The 21,382-nt window shown below is 44.5% G+C and overlaps 1 protein-coding gene across 3 annotated transcripts in view; it reads right to left on the bottom strand.

Annotated features, from left to right (window-relative positions):
• The window catches only part of PRKCB (protein kinase C beta), a 311,334-nt gene that overhangs the window by 217,620 nt on the left and 72,332 nt on the right, over nucleotides 1-21,382 (bottom strand). The window contains exon 1 of one of the 3 annotated variants that reach the window (XM_024744608.1): nucleotides 13,142-13,236. The exons of the other annotated variants lie outside the window; for them this stretch is intronic. Within the exon in view, the coding sequence (XP_024600376.1) occupies nucleotides 13,142-13,211 (70 nt within the window). The 5' untranslated portion in view covers nucleotides 13,212-13,236. Of the gene's footprint in view, nucleotides 1-13,141; nucleotides 13,237-21,382 lie in introns of those variants that run through there. 3 annotated transcript variants of the gene reach the window in all.

Here is a 21,382-nt window from a genome sequence, read left to right on the forward strand (position 1 = left end):
TGGGAGTGGAGATATACCACCACTTAAATCAACTTGTACCTGCTGGCTTTTGTGCCCACCAAACCACCTCCTCTGCCACTAAATTAGAAACTATGAGAGTCTGTCTGCCTATTTCACTGCTGTATCTCCAACACCTACAACCACGTGTGGCATACAGTATGCACACAATAAATATTGATTGAATCAGTAAATGCCAGGTGCTAAAAAGGAGGTAAAGAAAGAGAGAAGAAGGGAGGAAGTTGAACCCCCAAGAGGTTCCCAGCCCATGAGAAGCAGCTGAGGTCGACCAGTTAGCCAATCCGCCTCTTTTGGAGTACTGCCCACAAGAACATTAACTGCTGTGTCACAGTAAACAGGACTCGGTACTGCCAATCAATAGGCGGTAGCCAGGCTTACTTTCTAACCGGTCTCTGGGCTTAAGGGAAGACTTCCTTCCCCTTTCTTTTCTAAGAAAGCCCCAGAGGACAGCTCTTTCTTTCTCCTCTGAGCTTCAATCTCATTCTTTGCCCCCAGCATCCACCTGTGGACTCCGGAAGAGTATAAACATCCTAATGTTCATCTGTGGTCTCACATAGTGCAAGCTCCAGGCCAAAGTCAAGTGTTTATGCCTGAATCACTGTCACTAGAACAGTTGCCTCTATTACGACTCCTCACATTGTCAGTGAAAACCCAACAGGCATGCCCAGTCCAGGCCTTGATCTGGTGAACCCTGTACCACTGACGAGTGATCTACAAAGGCCTTTCCACACCCACGAATCTCTTACAGAAGATGGGTAGTGGTTTAAAACAGTGGTCCCCAACCTTTTTGGCACAAGGGACCAGTTTTGTAGAAGACAATTTTTCCACGGACGGGGGTGGGGGGGGGTTCAGGCGGTAATGTGAGCAATGGTTCAGGTGGTAACGTGAGCGATGGGGAGCGGCAGATGAAGCTTCGCTCGCTCGCCCACTGCTCACCTCCTGCTGTGTAGCCCGGTTCCTAACAGGCCGCAGACCGCTACCAGGGGTTGGCGACCCCTGATTTAAAATATGCGCTTTGGGGCTTCCCTGGTGGCGCAGTGGTTAAGAATCCACCTGCCAATGCAGGGGACACGGGTTCGAGCCCTGGTCCAGGAAGATCCCACATGCTGTGGAACAACTAAGCCCATGCGCCACAACTACTGAGCCTGCACTCTACAGCCCGTGAGCCACAACTACTGAGCCCACGTGCCACAGCTACTGGAGCCCACGCGCCTAGAGCCCGTGCTCCACGACAAGAGAAGCCACCGCAATGAGAAGCCCGTGCACCACAACGAAGAGTAGCCCCCACTCGCCGCAACTAGAGACCCTCATGTGCAGCAACGAAGACCCAACGCAGCCAAAAATAATAAATAAATGAAATAAAAAATTTATTTTTAAAATAATAATAAATAAATTAAATTAAACATGCACTTCGGGGCCAGATGACCTGGACTCAAATCCTGGCTCCTGCACTTACCAGCTGTGTGACCTTGGGCAAGTTAGTTCACCTCTTCATGCCTCAGTTTCTTCAGTTGTAAGAAGAGGGTACTAATGCTACATCACTGGGTTACCATGAGACTTCAATCAGATAATGCACGTTAAAGTGTTGTCAACAGTCAAGATTCTTATTTACAAACAACAGAAAGCCACTATAACCAGTTTAGGCGGGAAAGGCATTTAATCTCTGGGAGGCCTAGAGAATCTGACTGGAAGCCACACAGCCTGGAGGAACACCTACACCACAGCACAGAACCCGTCGGTAGAGGAATCACTGCTGCCACCCTAGAGTCTGCACCACAGAATATTCGACATTCACGTGCGATGGATCCTGCTAGAAGCCTTTCCACAGCTGCCTGCATAGTCTGGATACATCTACCAACTCTCTCCAGAATGGATCGCCCAGTGTCTGCTCTTTCTCAACACTAGCAGCCAATTCAAAGCCCAGCCAGGATGCAACCAATTGGCATATCACAGGTCACATGTCCGTGCACCAGCTGCAAGAGAGGCTGGGAAGGTGAGTTTCTGAATTCTACATTAAGAGGGCAGAGGTTTCTACGGTAAGGAATTTCCCAACATAAAAAATGATGTTTAAGAGGCCAGAAAGCATGACAAATGTCCACTATTAGTTCTTGGCACACCACCTGGCACATACATGCTCAATAATTAGTAGCCATCCCCTGGAAATGTATTTGAGGAAATGTGCTTTATGCCCCAAAGCAAGGAGGTTCCTGTGCCCCAGCCTTTCCTTGTCACTTCTCGGCCCATGTGTTATCTTTCCAGAAGGTCTGGATTAAATCCTTACCCTTCCTCCTCCTAAGTCCTAACTCTACTCCTCTAAATGTCTTTGGAGACCCTACCAGAAACCTAGAGCCCAAAAATGAAGTCAAGCTCTCCTATGACCTAGAGGCAGAATGCATCAACCAGCTGGAATCACAGATTCACAGAACTTCAGAAGCCCCGACTGGAAGGTCACTCTGTACTACTGTCTTATTTTGCAAATTTAGAAATTAAATCCTAAAGAAGAGAAGGGATTTGGCAAAGATTGCACCGCAAAGTCCTGGCAGAAACAAAATTAAGCTCAAGGAAAATGAAAAAGAGGGGAAACCAGTTTCCAGATTCCCCACAGCAAGCTGGTGCTACAGCACAGAAGATGTCCGTGGCAGGCCTGAGCAGAGGGCTGCTCCAAAGGAACCAGTCTGGAATGAAAAGGATCCTGCCCTGTGAAGAGCAATCTTGGAGGTCATGAGGAGAGAAAGGAGAGAGTTTTAGCAGCAGGACACCAAAATGCTCTGTCAGGGTGTCCTAGCCCCTGGCTACTCAAAGTGTGATCTGTGAACCACAGCATCAGCATCATCTGCGAGCCCGTCAGAAATGCCGAATCCCAGGTCCCGCCCCAGACCTGCTGAACGAGAATCTGCGTCTTAACTAGATGCCCAGGTGATTCATATGCACGGTAAAGTCTGGCAAACGCTGAGGAGGAATTCAAGAAGAAAAGGTCAGGCTGCTGAGAATCAGCATTTCTGTGAATCTACCATGTGGCAGGCATGATGCTAAGTGCTTTATATACTTATCGCATTTAATCCTCTTAACAAGCCTTTGAAGTAGACTTTCAGGGTCCCATTTTACATATGGGGAAACTGAGGGTTAGACAGGAGATGTAACTCACCCTTCACCACTATGTCCACCTGGTCACCCACCTCTACGCCGTCTCTGGGTGGCCTCTTAGGTCACCTCTTTAGCAAAGCCATCCCTGAATGGAGCCTCTCTCCAATACTGTCTTGGAAGAATTAGCCAGCCCTGTTAGTCTCTGGTATTCAAAGGTGCCTTAGGAAACGCATTCCTTGACCTTGACCTTGAGCCTTGACGGCCCAGTGAGGTGAGTAGAGAGGACACAGCCCTTAGAATCCACTCCGCTGCTGATTACAATAAAAGATACATTATGTAACCCCTCTGAGCCTCAGTTGCCCCATCTACAAGAGGGGGAGATAAATACTAGGTTCCAGAGTCCACAGTTGTGCTGGGAGAGATCAGAGTGAGCTTTTTACTGTCGTTCGTGTTGCCCCATTCACACTCCCTCCTCTGGGGGTGTGCTAGAACCAGTTCATGCATCTCTTCTCAACTCAGTTTTCAGGCATGTCACATGAAAATGACATGGGGTATTTACACCATGGGAATTGGCCATCAGCAAGTCTTACATACCAGGGTTGTGTTTTTGTTGTTTAACCAGAGAGCCAATTATTGAACATTTATGAGCACACCACTGCTTCCTCCATTCCTCCCTGAGCCCCAGATCAGTAGGAACTGCCAACACTAAGATTCTATGGCTCCTGGTCTGTGACTTCCAGGAAGCCAAGAGGTCACTCAGTAGACTTCTCATTTACTCAGTCAACTGATACTTATTGGACACATATTATGTGCAGGTACAGCCTATCATCCCTCCAGGAGGGCTGGCTGGTGCCCTGCCATCTGTCATCCATCAAATCAGAAGATGGGTTTTCACAGCTGTGACAGTGGGGGGGAGGAAATTAACAATAAGTCCCAAAAGTGGCAGGGGAAGGATCACACACATCGTTTCCGGATCATCCCCCATCAATGGTAAATTACCTCCTGACAACAGGATAACCTTCCCCCAGACTCACCCACACTCACCACACACAGCAGGAATTGAGTGAAATAAAGAAAGACCTAGGCTTTCATGTTCCCACCGCCAGAATCGCCAAGGTGCCCCTGGAGTGCCTGGAAAGTCCAAAAACTTGGATCTCTAGTCACTGAAATGAGGGAGCTGCTGTCCCATACCGCTCAGAACCTGCTCTCTGCGCCTCAATCCTGCCATGTCCCCTCTGCCCCTCATCTCCCTCGATAGCCTCCTCTCTGCCCTCTAGCCCCTTCTCTTTTTGCTCATCAGCACCCCTCCTTGACCCTCAGTCCCCTCCTCTCTCTGTCCTTCATTATCCCCTCTCATTGCTTCTTAGCCTGCAACAACAGGGAACAGGGATGGAGACAAATCAGGCGTTCCCTAAAACGCTGATATAAAGCTAGTCAATTTGAATTAATTTCAGCAAACTGGTTTTTGGAAGGTTGACCTAGAGCTGCACCATGAACTAGACCCCATGAGAGTTTATGAAGAGGTGATGGAGGAAAATTACTCAACTCGCAGAATCCAGTCCATCAAGAACTGTCTCTGACCCCTGAACACTGTCACCCTTTGTAGCCCTCCCTCCAGCCACCCAAGGACAGTTGTCAGCCGGCAAGGGACCTGGCTTGAGTAGGGCATACATATTGGAGTCCACCTGCACCCCTAAGCCCTGCCAAGAAAAAATGTTGGCCAAACAGAACCATCTGAGACCATGGAGACCTTGGCTTCCCCAGGACGACCAGAGTACCCTAACATTTGACTTGGATGACTCAAGCAAGCGTGTGTCATTCCAACTCGCCCACAGCAGGGCGAATAAAAAAATCTAAAGATTTAACTTAAAAAAAGTTTAACAAGTTAATTTTCTAAATTTAAAATGTTTCAGAAAGAAACACAACCTACAGAAGGATAATTTTAAGCTATATTAAAGCTCAGAGATGACATCATGGAATTCTAATTATACAGACTCTGAGGCAATAGAGTCAGGCAACCTTTCCGGATACAGTTAGAAATTTTTCACAACTTGCCGACACTATGCTGGTATCCCATCTTCTGGATACACCAGAAGTCTCTCTTGTAGAGTATTTGGAAAAGTGAAAGTAATGGCACCCTTCTGAGACCACAGGCAAGACTGGGACTCTCCAGTTTCAGTGTTTTCTCCAAATTTTTCTCTTAAGATAAGATTATTTCTACGAGCATATAGGAAGATGGGAGTTGAGACCAGACCAAAACAATCATGAGTTTATAGATCCATATGGAACCAAGCTGTTACCTCTCTGGAAAAGAGTGCCAGCAGTGACCTGGGGCAAAATCTGGGGATCCAATGCCGTCCCCCTGTCATCTCTTTCCCTCCATGTTATAAGGAAACAATGAATTAATTCATTAACAAGATACCAGAACAGCACCTGACATGTAGGATACCCACAATAAATGTTAGGTTTGATGATACTGATGACGAGGATGAAGACACGAAAGATGATATAACCAAGCGGGGGAGGAAGAACCGCACTCCTAGCTGCCTGTGGGGTTCATGCCCGTTGCTATTTCATGCAAGCGTTGTGTGGCAGGGTGGAAAAAATTTACATCACTCCATTCAATAACTTTTCCTATAAAAATACATTCCCTGTTTCTGAGATGTCTTAGGCAGCTCAGAAAGCTTTACATTTTTAAAGGCACATAGTCGTCTGTATATTACATGAGCTATTAATCTACGGGATTTATGTGTATGTAACACAGTTAAATAAAACACATTCACACATGTGTAGCCTGTACAGCAATGTCCTAAAGTAGACGATACCATTTCCTCATTTGACAATCCAGAACACTCTAAAGCTTCAGAGTGGTTTAATGGAGTTTCCCAAGCGACAAAGCTGGTAGATTGTAGAGTAAGGACTTGAAAGGCCAACACTCGAGACAACTGAGTCCATGATCTTTCCCCATCACCATAACCTCTCCAGTTTCTGCTGTTCCTCTTTGCCTGGCTTTATCTCTACATTCCTATCCTCAGAATTGCCCTGAGTGCTCCAGGGGAAACAAGAGGATGGAAGAGGTAGTCACTGCCCCCAAGAAATGATAATTGTGAATAATTTCTTTTTCTCCTTTCCTGAAATGAGAGCAAAGTTCAGAAACAGGAAGCAGTTACACCAGACAAGGAGAGGTTAAGATGCCTCAAACTCTCGAATCCATGCTTAGTTTCCAAAAAGGAGTTTAAGGCCAGGCTCCCTGGTGTTTTTAAAGGGCCAAGGGTATTAGCCAATCCAAGGAAGGCAGCAGAAAGGGAATTAACTTATAATGAGCAGTTGTTGAGGTGCCACCTCTTACCAAAAAAAAAAAAAAAATCATAGTTAATGCTACTGTACCCTAGGAGAGAGGTTTGATTATCTTCATACACAGGCAATGCAGCGGACACAAGGCAGAGGTGGCTCTGCCAATCCATGGGTTAACATTCAAGTTTGCCACATGTCCTTCTGTTATAGAGGGTTACAGCACTCTTCTCTGACCTTCTGCCAAGTGTGCAGATGTGGAAAAGGAGCTGGTGGGCAGGGTGGTGGCACTGGAGATCAGAAGGGATTATTTTTCCATTATGTCATTCATCCAACGATTTAGAAAGTCATTGATTTTGGTTGATATGTTTTGTAACTAGCCCCTTACCTGTAACTCTCTTATTAGTACTAATAGTTTTTCAAGTGATTCCTTTAGAGTTTCTAAAATAAATACTAATGTAACCTGTGAAAAATGTTAATTTGGCATTCTTTTTTCCGGTATATAATTACTACTTATATCTGTTTCTTGTTTCATTGACTAGAACATCCAAAATGACAAATAACAGAGTTGATCCTTCAACCACCCTTCATTTATTCTTGACTTTAATGGGAATGCCTCAAATAACACAAAATTAAGCACATTTTTGGCTATTGGCTGGCCATAGACAGTCTGTGTCATGCTGAGAAAGTACATTTTTATTCTTAGTTCTTTCTCCAAGAGTTTTTACCCAAAATTGATAATGAAATTTTAACAAGTTCTTTTTTGGCATCTATAAAGATGATCACACTTTTTCCTCTGAGATCCTGATGGGATTTATTAATAGACTTCCTAATAATAAACCATAATGTACTTCTAGAATGAACCTTCCTTAATCATGATGCAGTGTTCTTTTAATATTCAAAAAATTCAACTTGTCCAGGTTTAATTCAGGATTTCCTGTGTTTATAAGTGAGATTATACTATGCTTTATCTTTTGTGTTATCTTCATCAGGTTTTTGTGTCTGTATAATGCTAGGTCAGAGGAAAGAACCGAGATAGTTTTCTGTTTTTCTGTGGTTTAGAGAAAATTTTTTGAAAACCAAAAGGATCACTTCTCCTGGTGTTTTTGCTAACGGATTTGAAAACTTTCATCATTTCCTTCCTTGCTCTTGGTCTAGACCAGGTGCCAGTAAACTACAGCTTGCAGGTCTGCCGTGTGTTTTTATAAATAAAGTTTTATTGGAATACAGTCATGTCCACTTTTTTACAAATTGTCTATGGCTGCTTTCATGCTACAATGGCAGATTTGAGTTGTTGCTACAGAATGCCTCACAAACCTAAAATATTTACTATCTGTCCCTTTAAGAAAAACTTTTCCAACCCCTAGTCTAGACAGGCTGTCTTTTATGGTAGATAATTAGGGCATTTCTGTTTTCTTAGATTTTCAAATTTAATACCAAAAATTAACAACAGCTAACCATCTGTTAGTACCTAGCAATGGGTTGAGCTATTTACATGTATTGGGTTGGCCAAAATGTTCGTTCGGGTTTTCCGACAGATGTTACGGAAAACCCGAACGAACTTCCAACCCAGTATTATTTCACTGAATCCACACAAACACTGCATTATTGTCCCCATTTTACAGTGGAAGAGATTGATCTTAGAGAGAGTAAATAGCTTGCCCAAGATCAGAAGGTTGTAGTAGAAAAGCTATGACATAAATCCATGTATACCTGTGCTGGACACCATTATAGTATTATGTCACAATTTTTTCTATCCCTGTATTCATGTCCTTTTTCATTCCCATTTGCAATACTGTGGATATATATATACTCATTATATGTATTATATATTCATTATATATATTCATTTTATATATATGATTCGTTAAAAGTAGCTCTATTTTATTGGCTTTTGTTTGTTTTGCTTTGTCCTGTTTTCCAGGGCTAATTCTTCGAGTTATCAACACAATGCTTCTTATACATTTTAATGCTCTATTTCAACAGAATATAAATTTTATACATTCCAATGCTACAGTCTAATTCTGTGCATTCTTACTCCTGCTTTCCTTAGGTTTCTCTTGTGGAGTTTTTCTCCCTTACCTCTTGAGTGGAATGCTTAATTTATGGTTTGTTAGTATTTTAAAAAGCATTTATGACTATGAATTTGGGATATTGATTTTACACTATCTATAGTTTATAAACTATACTAAATAGCCTAAATTTTTAACTGAATTTTTTATTTTGAGACAATTGTATGTTTCCATGAAGTTATAAAAAATAATAGAGAGATCCCATACAACCTTTACACAGTTTCTCCCAAAGGTAACATCTTGCAAAACTATAATATGACTATACCACAACCAGGATATTGACATTCGTATAGTGAAGATACAGAACACTTCACAAGGATGCTTCATGTTGTCCTTTTATAGTCACACCCACCTCTCTCTGCTCCCACCCTCTCCTCACTCCTGGAAATCACTAATCTGTTTTCCATTTCTATATTTCTATAATTTTGACATTTCAAGAATGTTATATAATTGCAAGCATACAGTATAGTATTGAGCTTTTTTAACTTGGCATAATTCTCTGGTGATTCATCAGGTCGTTGAGCGTATCAGCAGTTTGTTCCTTTTTACTGCTGACTAATGGTGTGGACATACGACAGTTTGTTTAGCCATTTACTTATTGAAGGACACTTGGCTTGTTTCCAGCTTTTGGCTATTATGAACAAAGATGCTATAAACACTTGCACAGAGGTTTTTGTGTGAGCATAAATTTTCATTTCTTGGGGATAAATAAATTAGAGTTGAACTCCTGGGTCATATCACAGTTGCATGTCTCATTTTCTTAAGAAACTGCTGAACTATTTTCCAGAGTGGCTCTCCCATTTTACATTCCCACCAAAAATATAAGAGTGATGTAGACGCGGCATACCCTCACTAGCATTTGGTGTTGTCGTTATTTTTTTATTTTAGCCATTCTGATAAGTGTGCAGTAGTATCTCATTGTGGGTTGTGTGTGTGTGTGTGAGAGAGAGAGAGAGAGAGAGAGAGAGAGAGAGAGAGAGAGACTGAATATCTTTTTATGTGCTTATTGACCATCTGTATCTCCTATTCAGTGAAATGTCTGTTTATATCTTTCGCCCATTTTCTAATTAGGTTGTTTAGTTGAGTTTGGAGGGTTCTTTATACATTCCAGATAATAGTACTTTGCAGATAAGTGGTTTGCAAATATTTGGTCCCACTCTGTAGTCTGTCTTTTCATCCTCTTAACAGGATCTTTCACAAAGCAACGGTTTTAAATTTCGATGAGGTTCAACTTACCAATTTTTCTGTTTATAGTTCACGCTTCTGGTATCAAGTCTAAGAACTCTTTGCCTGGCCCCAGATTCCAAAGATTTTCTGCTATGTTTTCTTCTACAAGTTTTACAGTTTTATGTTTTATGCGTAAGTCCATGATCTACTTTGAGCTAATTTGTGTAGGAGGTGTGAGACGTATAGGCCAAAAGGTTCATTTCTTTGCCCATTGGTGTACAGCTGCGCCAACACTACTTATTGAAAATCTATTTCCTACACGGAACTGTTTTTGTGCCTTTGTCAAAAATCAACTGTGTGCACTTGTGTGGGTCTATTTCTGGGTTCTCTATTCTGTTCCTGCAATCCATGTGTCTATCCTTCCACCAGTACCACGAAGTCTTGATTACTGTAGCTATATAAGACTGATTCTTCCCATTTTATTCTTCTTTTTCAAAACTGATTTAGCTATTCTAGCTCCTTTGCCTTTTCATATAAATTCTACAATAATCTTGTTTATATCCACAAAATAATTTTGTTGGGATTTTGATAGGAATTGCATCAAATCTGTATATAAATTTAGGGAGAACTGACGTTTTTATTGTTTTGAGTCTTTCATGTTCTTTGCTACTATATAAAAATACAATTGATTTTTTGGTATGTTTATCCTGTACCCTGCAACCTTGCCAAACTCATTTATTAGTTGTAGTAGGGTTTTCTGGTGTTGCTGTTTCATAGATTCCTTGGGATTTTCTGCACGGTCATGTCATCTACAAATAAGGACTGTTGTATTTCTTCCTTTCTTATATGTATGCCTTTTCTTGCCTTATTACACTGCTTAGAACTGACTAGAACATCCAGCACCATGTTGCATATGTCCCAGGGATGTTAAGGAAAGTGGTTTTTTTTAAGTCCTTGAGTTTTATAACTGTTTTTCTTAACTTCTAGTTTTACTTCATTTCGATCAGAGAAAGTTGATGTCATATTTTCTGATTAAGTCTTCCATATAAAAGACAGTAAATTAAGTAAATTTTCCTTATCCTCACTCCCCTGCTGTCTACTTTGCAGTCTTCATTAACATAAACTAGGATTTTAGACTCAATCTTCATAAAAGATTATGAAGTTATTTTTATATCATATTGCCTTTCATTCACAAATATTTTTGACATCTAACATCTATTTTATTTTAAGACTTTACTTTTTAGAGCAGTTTAACGTTCATAGCAAAATTGAGGGGATGGTACAGAGATTTCCCATATCCTCCCATACATGCACATGGCGTCTCTTATCATCAACATCCCCCCACCAGAGTGGTACATTTGTTACAACTGATAAACCTTCTGCAATCTATTTTAATGTGAGACTTAAAGTGATTATTTGGACTCAATATTATGTTTACTTACTTGAAGGATTCATCCCAGTTCCTCTATACTGTAACTCCACCCTTAAGTTCTCAGTATTAGACCTTCTTTCAATCAGATAGAGGACATCTTCAAATAACTCTTTCATTGGTGGTATATTTCCAGTCTTTTTTTTTTAATTACTTTATTTATTTATTTTTATTTTTGCCTGCCTTGGGTCCTTGTTGCTACATGCAAGCTTTCTCTAGTTGTGGTGAGCGGGGTCTACTCTTCGTTGCCATGCATGGGTTTCTCATTGCGGTGGCTTCTCTTGTTGCAGAGCACGGGCTCTAGGAGTGAGAGCTTCAGTGGTTGTGGCTTGCAGGCTCAGTAGTTATGGCTCGTGGGCTCTAGAGCACAGGCTCAGTAGTTGTGGCTCACGGGCTTAGTTGCTCCACGGCATGTGGGATCTTCCTGCACCAGGGATCGAACCCGTGTACCTTACGCTGGCAGGCAGATTCTTAACCACTGCGCCACCAGCGAAGTCCCTCCAGAGTCTTTTTATATCTGAAAACTGGCTTTCCATTGCAGTCACACGTTAATGACAGCTTGACTGAGATTCAAATATGTAGATGATAACATTCCCCCTCAAAATTCTGTAGACATAGCTGCATAGTCTTAAATTCTGTGTTACTCACTGCAAATATACATCCAGGCCCTGTATTCGCCAAAAAATAGTTTGTGTCGATTATCTTTGGTCCTGCTCTCTGCCCACTTTGGTGATGGCTGAATCCCCTTCTCAAGCCAAACTGGAGGGCAGGCTAATGTACACAGCACCAGGTTTTTAGCAAGCACTCATCCACTGCAGCTCTGTTGTCCTGAAACAGACTCTTCTCCCTCCTCTGCTACTTGGTTCTCTGATCCCAGGATGCACTCACACCACAGTTCCTTTGGTCTCTCTTATGCACCTTAACCAATGCAAGCCTCACCACTCAAGGTTCAGTTTGCCACCAACAGTTCCCTACACACACCAGTGCACAAGTAAACTGCCTCCTTCACCTTCTTGACTTCTCTGAATGAATGTAGGAAGATTAGGGGTTGTAAGGAGCCTCTGGTTATTTCAACAAGTGATTCTTGAGCAGAAGAGGGACTTTTTACTTGGGTCTCTTAGTCTAGGAATAGGACAGTGGAAGAGAGACAAAGGGTTTTTCTACTGCTTCCAGTTGGTCTTAGTTTCTGGAGGTGATGCCTGGAATGAGTGGACCCAATTCAGCCCCATGTGTCTTACCATTAATGGAGATTTCACAGATATTCCAACAACTCGTTGTTTATTTTTAAGTTGTCAGTAGTGTTTCCCCTATTCTACGTTATCTTAGTCATGCAAGGGCAAAGAGGGGCTGATAGTCAAATGTTACTTTCAGCCTATTCCACGGCCAAGTCTTTACTTGGAATTACAGAGCTTTCAATGCTCATGGCAGTTACAGATCCTGTCCGGGATGAACCAGAGTGGCCTGACTGTGTGATCATATGAGAGGGCTTCCTCCCAGGGCACTGCTCCACAACAAATTCCCTAGAACAGTGGTTCGCAAAGTCTAGTGTACAGAAGCATCACCCGGGGAGCCTATTAAAACTTGATCAGGCTCCACCCAAAAGTCCTAGTGGAGTCTTGGGTCTGCATTCTTAACAAATGCTAGGGGATGCATGCCAATGGTCCAAGAACAGGTCTTGGAGAACTGAAGCACCAGAAGCATCTCCTCTAAAACCACCAGATGGGAAATTTTCAGCTGTCCCTTCTTTTGTTTTTTGGTTTTGTTTTTTCGCATTTTTAGCAACAAAGTTTTGTTTTATTTTGTTTTTTTGCCTTGCTGGACTTTTTTTTTTAACATCTTTATTGGAGTATAATTGCTTTACAGTGGTGTGTTAGTTTCTGCTTTAAAATAAGGTGAATCCCCTACACATATACATATATCCCCATAGCTCCTCCCTCTTGCGTCTCCCTTCATCCTCCCTACCCAACCCCTCTAGGTGGTCACAAAGCACCAAGCTGATCTCCCTGTGCTATGCATCACCTGTCCCTTCTGATATTTCTTCAGAGACAATGGAAAGAAGCAAATATAACTCTTCACTTACTACAGTTCTGAAGCAGAGCGGCCTGGCACAGCAACACTGGATAACGTGATACCTTCTCAACATTCTTCATTGCTAGTTCGACTCCAGCAACTGCCCTTTCACCAATACATAGAGGAGTTCTACTGATGAATTTCTACACATCTGAAATGGTACATTTACCACATTATTCTTAATGGCATCGTTTGTAATAGCCCCAAATTGGAAATAACCTAAAGTCCACCACCACAGGGCTGGTTAAATAAATTATGAATCATCCATACAATGGAAAGCCTGGTATCTAATTTTTTTAAGTTTAAGGAACCTCTCTTTGTACTGATATAGAAAGTTCTCCAAGATGCAAGGTTGGGGAGGTAGGCGGGACTAATTCAAACATGTAAAGACTGGCATGGCATGAGCCCCTGCCAATCAGTGAGGATACCCAACCAATCAGAACAAAGGCCAGCCATTCCAGCATACTGGAGCATACTAACCAAATATTATAGAAAGAGCAAAGTGGAGGATATGGGTTGTAGTATGCCATCTTTTCCTGTGAACACAAGGGAGCAGAAGAGAAAACTTCTGGAAGGATACCCAAAGAAGGGGTGGATGGAGGACAGACATGAATGAGAGACTTTAAAACTGTACACTCTCTTGTATGTTTTGAACCATGTAAATATATTATCCAAAAATTACATTTTAAAAAAGCCTATTTTTTAACTTAAGAGATTTTTGATGTGGAGAAGGGATATGGGTGCCCAAGGCTGATGTGATATAAGTTTCATTTTATATTCCTTTTGGGTTCCTGTGGTTTGCTATTTCTCCACTGTGCCCATTAGTAAGCAGTTTGCTACAGTCGTGAAGGTGGGGTGAGCCTGCCTTGTCTATACTGGTAAGTGGCTATGGTCCAATCAGTGATGCTCAAAACATTGACTGCATCAGGCTTTATAAAAAGTACAGATCATCTTGCCCAGTGGCTCTCAAACCTGGCTGCCCCTTTTAGTCACCTGGGGAACCTTCAGTAAAGGCTACTGCTCCAAGCCCACCCCCAGATATTCTGACTTAATAGGTTCGAGGAGGGCCAGGGCACTGGGAGTTTTAAAAGCTCCCCAGGTAAACCTAACACACAACCACAGTGACAGCCTCCTGACTGGGCAGATCTGAGGTGAGGTTCCAAATCTGTATGTACGAACACGTCCTCCAGGTGACCGGTGTTCAGCCAGGTTTGTGACCAGCGGTTCCAGATGTTCCTGCTGCCCAAAACAACATCCTCTTACCCAGCCATCACTGCACTCACGCAAGGACTCAAGCATTAGCAAAGGCCAGGTTCAGAAAAGAAGAGCCCACTTTGCTCAAGAAGAACTCTGTTTTCTAAATGAAATCACATTCGGTTATTCCTGAGTGTGTGGTTCACATTCCTATCACCCTGGGTTTCTTCCCCCTTCTCTTTCCTCCCGAAGGACTTACAACCCCAAGGACCTCAATCAGAAATCACTGGACATGCTAGCAGTGCTGGCCTCCCAGCCTCAAGGACCCCCATCACCCCCACTCCAGTAACAGCCAGGCCGAGAGGGGGTAGGCACACATACAAACACGTTCCATTCTAACCTGAAGTGGACAAGAGTCCAAGATGGGTAAAAATTTTATAAACAGAAAATATTATATGGAATTGATTTTTGTAACAAAAGCCAGTGCACCTACTTGACCAAGCACAATTCCTAAGAATCAAAAATTAAGGGCTTCCCTGGTGGCGCAGTGGTTGGGAGTCCGCCTGCTGATGCAGGGGACACGGGTTCGTGCCCCGGTCCGGGAAGATCCCACCTGCCGCGGAGCGGCTGGGCCCGTGAGCCATGGCCGCTGAGCCTGCACGTCCGGAACCCATGCTCCGCAACAGGAGAGGCCACAACAGTGAGAGGCCCGTGCGCCGCAAAAAAAAAAAAAAAATTAAAGACTATCTTCCCCTTAAAATTACTATGAAAATAGTAATTACTCCCTGAAGGAAGCACTCCTGAGGCAATCCCACACCATTTTTCTGCAGACATACCCTGGTGCTTTCCAGCCAACAGAGCCAGACCTAAAGCTGATGGTGCTTGAATGTCTTTGAGGAAGCCACAGGGAGTGAAATAAGGGGAAGTGGGAGTTTTTAATGGCCTAAAAACAGAAGAAACACTTTTCCCCCAACATCTAAAAATCAACATTTCTCTTAAAATTCCAGACATCCTGCAAGACAAGGTGTCCCTAGAGAGGCTGCAGCAGAATCTCCTTCACACCCTGCTATGACCACCTAATCTCATTTCTCTAAATGTGACTTAATTGGAGAAAGAAAAACATTTATACCAAAATGACAGCAGACAGAATCAAGCAAGGTCAGGAAGGAAATCCTCCATTGTTCAAAGGGAAAGTTTCATAAAAAGGAAGTCAGAGAGAGAGGCGGACAGATGAATGGATGGACAGATGTTGGATGCCTGCGTGCATGCATGCATGATGTGTGGATGGGTTGATGGACAGATATCGGTTCACACAACTCTCAAAGTCAGGGCTTTACAAACCAGCCTTTAATACCAGACCTAAAGGTCTTCATGTGTGAAAGCATTAATTTTCTGCTTAAAAAGATGATTGTACATGCTCTTTCACCTTGTTTTCCTCCCAGATCTCCAAATCATGAAGCGTAACTGTATCAGTTAAGATGTTCTGGGCCTCAACTAACATAACAGCCAAGTAAATGCTGCTTAAACAAAAGGGGCTTATCAAAAAATATCACACACAGGGCTTCCCTGGTGGCACAGTGGTTAAGAATCCGCCTGCCGGGCTTCCCTGGTGGTGCACTGGTTGAGAGCCCACCTGCCGATGCAGGGGACACGGGTTCAAGCCCTGGTCCGGGAAGATCCCACATGCTACGGAGCAACTAAGCCCGTGCGCCACAACTACTGAGCCTGCGCTCTAGAGCCCGTGAGCCACAACTACAGAGCCCACATGCCACAAGTACTGAAGCCCGCACACCTAGAGCCTATGCTCTGCAACAAGAGAAGCCACGGCAATGAGAAACCCACACGCAGCAACGAAGAGTAGCCCCCTGCTCGCTGCAACTAGAGAACGCCCGCGCGCAGCAACGAAGACCCAACGCAGCCAAAAATAAATAAATAAATAAATTTTAAAAAAGTATATCACATACAGAAAACACTTGAAGCAGGAGGTTTCTGGGGCTATGAGTGGTTCAAGGCTCTCAGCACTGCAATTCTAGGGATCCATTTATAGTCACAAGGTGGTCGCCATGGCTCCAACCATTGTTTTCATATTTGACAACCTCCAAGGCAGGAAGAAGGGCTGAGACAAAAAAAAGAGTTCTTTTCTCTTTTACACTGGCCAGAACTGGGTCCCATGCCCACCTCTAGACCAGTCACTGAGAGCGGAAATAGAACTATCTCGCATCACTCATACTTTGTCCCTTGGGCACATTATCACTAAACAAAACCAGGAACGATTGGGGAATGGCTGTTGAATGGACCAACATGATCTGCTATAGCATCTGTTCCCACTTTTCAATCCCCAGATACCTACAAGACCCCCTCCGATCAGAAATGCACTCTAATAATTCCCACAATGTGCCCTCCGGAGAGATTCCAATAACCCCATTCCCTTTATGGACAAGTTTTCCACCTTCATCTTGTCAGCCTCTTCCTCCGGGCACTTAGGGTTCCAAGTGTCAGAATCCCACTAAAACTAGTTCACGCAAAGAAAGAAGTTTTGTTATAAGGAGACAAAGTAACTCACAGAAACCAGGGGCAGCGACGGTAGTCTGGCTTCAACGCAGGATGGTCAAGAAGCAAGGCAGCCACTTCCAATCTCTCTGTCCACACAACCTCTGAGCCTGCTCTAGAAGCAGTGAGGCTTTGTTTGCTTTTCGGTACACATCGCACAGTCCCTGACACCACACAGCCTTCCAGTCTGGCGTTGACAGAGGCTAGCTGGTGTCTCTCAATGCAAAGTCCAAGTCCCAGAGAAAGAATCAGGTGAAGCCATACCTGGTCCATCAGCAATGGGCAGGAATCCCAGTCACGTGGTTCAAAGGCAGATGCCAGGGGCCACCCCTTGGGGCCTGTTTGCCAAAAAGTAGGGAATGCACAGACCTCAAAGGCACCCTAAAGGGGTCTGTATGAGCTCACTTTGCAGGAAATTCACCCTTCTCCTGGGACATCAGCCTCTAAGACCCAGAAGGCCAGAAGGATGGGAAGGAAAAAACAGCAGTCATCCCAGTACGACCACCTGACCCTCCCATCTCTCAGGAGCACAGCTGGTGGGCACAGCTGGAGAGGAGAGAGGAAGCCATACAAATGCTCACCACACTTCGCCCGGCAGCCACCCTCTGTCTTCCCTCCTCCCTGCTCTGTCTCACGTTGGCTCCCACCCAAGGCCCTTCTCACACTCTCACACCCACCTAACTACACTCACCCTCACGTTCAACGCTCCACTCTGGGCCCCTTTCTGCCAAAATGCTTTCCCACACAGGGGTCCCTGTCTTCCAGCTCACTCTCCACGCACATGTCTACCTCAGAAGTGAGCTCGGTCTATTTTAAACTCCTATAGCTGTCTGCCATCTGTCTCGTCTGGGGGCCTCGTGGTCTACTGAAAGAACAGAACTGAATTTGGAAACATGGAAACTGAAGTCTGGTTCCGGTCCCACCATTAGCTCCAGGACCTCGGGACAATCATGGCCCCCTTCCCATAGCTGATAAAAAAAACTCTCCCTTGGTTAGTTCCTGGGGCTGTGGGGAGTTATCAGAGGAATGAAAGATAAAACGCTTGGACAGTGAGGTGAGAGTGGACAGAAAGGTCTTTGAGGGCGTCTTCACCGACCACCAGCCATGGCAGGCACTGTTCAGGAATTACTGGCTTCCTTTACTTCTCTGACCAGACACTCCCAGTGTTCTGGGGGACCAGCCAATGCCAGACTGGGAATCCTCAAGTCCATCCTGGCGCACTGATGCTTGGAAATGGTTACCATGGCAATCAGCTCTGCCACTTGCTTCGTGAGTGATCCTGAGCGAGTCATCAACCTCCGGGAGCTTCAGATTCCTTCAAACATGACCACACATCTGTTCAGTCACAAGGTACGACCACAATATTGTCAAGGTGTGTCTCTAACATTGACCCTGTAATAGAACTGACCACACAATGTTGTTGCATGCATTAAGTGGACGCAGGGCTTAATGCTTGCAATTAATAATAACATTAATAACAATAATAATATAAAATGCCGTCTATGTTTCGGGTCCCGCACTAAGAGCTTTGTATGTATTAATTCATAACAGTGCTATGAAGCCCATAATAAGTACCAAATGCTCTTTGTCTGGAGACATAACAACCACTATGAGTTAGAAGGAAGAAATCTAGAAAGACAGACACTGAAAACCACATTTAACTTCTTTCCTAGAATCTGCAGACAAGTCATTTAAATGTTCTTCAAAAGAGCAACTCCATAAACTCAGGTGGGAAAAAAAACATCCACCTCGAGCACCTGCCCATCCACACCAAGTGAGGCTGCCTCGCGGGCCCATCATTATCCCTCCCCACACGCTTCCTGCCATCTTTCCTCAAGCTGTTCTCCTCCCCCAGATGCAAGCTTCCCACATCCAGAAGACACCAGCTGGCAGGGAGACAGCTGCCTTTCCGCGGAAGCAGAGTTACTAGGAGGTCTGGTAGTCACATGAAATCTCTACAAATCCCATACCAACCACAGCAGATGGCAGATAGAAGCATTACAGATGCAAAACATTACAGAAGGTTTTTAGGGGGTTGCATGTGGGGAGTCACATTTCACAAGACACTGTCTCCTACCCCCTCACCAGTCCCCCTGCTCACTGTCTCCCTCCCCATGGGCTCAGGAACCCCCAAAACCTTCCCCGTCTATTCTGCAGAAAGGTCAACCTCTCCTCTCTGAAACCCAGGCACCAGAAGAAAGGGAATTTCACCTTCTCCCGAAGGCTTTATCGAAGTATTTTCCCACATAAAATAAGATCCCTTCCAAAACAAAACTGGCGTAATTGATCTTTTATCCAAGGAATATTTGTTGAGCATCTATTATATGCCAGACACAATCCTAGGCCCTGAAGCTACCAAAGTATATAAGTTAAGAGGACAGCCTCCTTGCTTTTGTGGGTATGATCATGTATAAAGTGTTATTACGGTAACACGTGTTGAGGGACTGCTGTATCCCAGACACTGCCGACTGCTTTCTATACGTTAGTTTACTTCATTCCTCACAACCTCCTCTGAGGTATTTCATTCCTGTTTGACAGATGAGAAAACCGAGGCTCAGAGAGGTAAATACACTGCCCAAGACCACACAGCTAGGAAGCAAAAGAGTTTAAATGCAACCCCAGTTCTGTCTGATTCAAAGTTCACACTTTTAGCCAGGGTGTTCTGGAGGCCACATCGGCCTCTAGTTTCTAATTACTCAATAGCTCCCCTCTGCCTCCATGATGGACCCAAAACTCTGCAGCAAACCTTCCTACGATTTTCTATTATGATTTCCCAAAACGCTTTTCAGCCACTTGGATTCCTGCCATGAGGAGGGACTCACGTATCCTGAAAACATCCCTCACGCTTTCTCTCTCTCATGCAGCGCCCGCTCACTCACCTGTCCTCCCCAGTTCTCCATTCCGAAACTCCAGCTCCACCTGACAAAAGATCTCCTTAAACAAAAGTTTAATACAAAAGGCAACTTCTTACTTTTTGCTTATGAGAAAAGAGCAACTACTCTATTATTCATATCCAATGCCAGGCCAGAGTACAAAATTAAAATCATGTATCGAGGTTATTTTCCCAGGTTAAAAAGAAAGTCACCGGGCTTCCTGGTGGCTCAGTGGTTGAGAGTCCGCCTGCCGATGCAGGAGACACGGGTTCATGCCCTGGTCCGGGAAGATCCCACATGCCGCAGAGCGGCTGGGCCCGTGAGCCATGGCCGCTGAGCCTGCGCGTCCAGAGCCTATGCTCTGCAACAGGGGAGGCCACAACAGTGAGAGACCCGCGTACCGCAAAAAAAAAAAAAAAAGTCACCTTCTCCAGGAAGCCCTCCAGTCCCCCTACAGAAGTGTGTTTTCCAGCCTATATTGCCCACTGCCCTCTTCTTCTACCTTACTGCCAGTCCTTATCACCGTCTCTTGCACACTATGGTCATCTATAGAAAGCCCTCTGCCCCTAATAGCGATCACTTCCTTTCACGATGCCGAGCTCCATCCATCAGAGGCCCCCCTACAACATACGTGCCTCTGTGCCTTGCACAAGCTCTTGCTCAATAAATGTCTGCTGAAATAACTCTGTAAGTGCTTTCATTTCAACGGTATTTCCAAAGCCAGTGTCCCCCACCTGGGGCCCGCTTCTCCTCTCACCAGAGTCGACGTGAGCTCTTGGGGAAAGCTCATCACACTCCGTGACTGCAATTACCATTGGGAGGCAACTGGGTCCCAACTCTCTGTCTCGAGCCCAGATCGAGGCCCAAAGCCCCAGGTCTGAAGATCACATGCCAACTGATCTGTGCCACTTGGACACCAAGTAGGCATCTACAAGGGAAACTCCAAGCTCCTTCGAAACATGTCCCTCTTCCCGTGGTCCCCATCTCTGTGAACTGCACCACCAACCCACCCCACACCCAAGCCGGAAGCCTGGGAGCCGCCCCTGACTCCTCTCACTCCCAGTCAATCACCAAGGTCTCTCAACAGCACTCCCTAAACATCCCTCCAAGCCTCCATCCACCTCTCCTTCCTCACTGCAACCCAGGCACCCTCAAGTGCAGCCTAGACCACTACACCTGCGTCCTCCCACCAAGTCCCCTCCTCCAGCCTTGCCACCTGGAAACTCACCTTTCAACTGCAGCCAGAGTGGTATCTAAAAGGCAAATCTAAACATGGAGTACTTTATTTTAAAAAAAAGACATCTGTACCCTCAGAATAAAATCTACACTCTTCCGTTGGACATATGAGCCACTTATAATCAGGCTCCTGCCTTCCTTTTGCCTAACCACATCCCCACCTTATAAATATACAAGGACAGATGCTCTGTGCCGGCCGAGCCAAACTGAATCCTTCTGTGCCCTTGCATACGCTATTCCCTCTGCCTAGAACCCCCTTCTCCTTCTTTCCACGCCCTCCATTACTGAATTAAATCTATCATCCTGAAAGCTAGACTCCGAGATCATTTGGCCCTGGAAACCTCCCTGATGTCTTCAGTTAGGTGCCCCAACTCTGCACGCCTCAGAATCCCACACTT

Source organism: Neophocaena asiaeorientalis, unplaced genomic scaffold (assembly GCF_003031525.2).
Source record: "Neophocaena asiaeorientalis asiaeorientalis breed wild unplaced genomic scaffold, Neophocaena_asiaeorientalis_V1.1 scaffold91, whole genome shotgun sequence".
Taxonomy (NCBI): domain Eukaryota; kingdom Metazoa; phylum Chordata; class Mammalia; order Artiodactyla; family Phocoenidae; genus Neophocaena; species Neophocaena asiaeorientalis.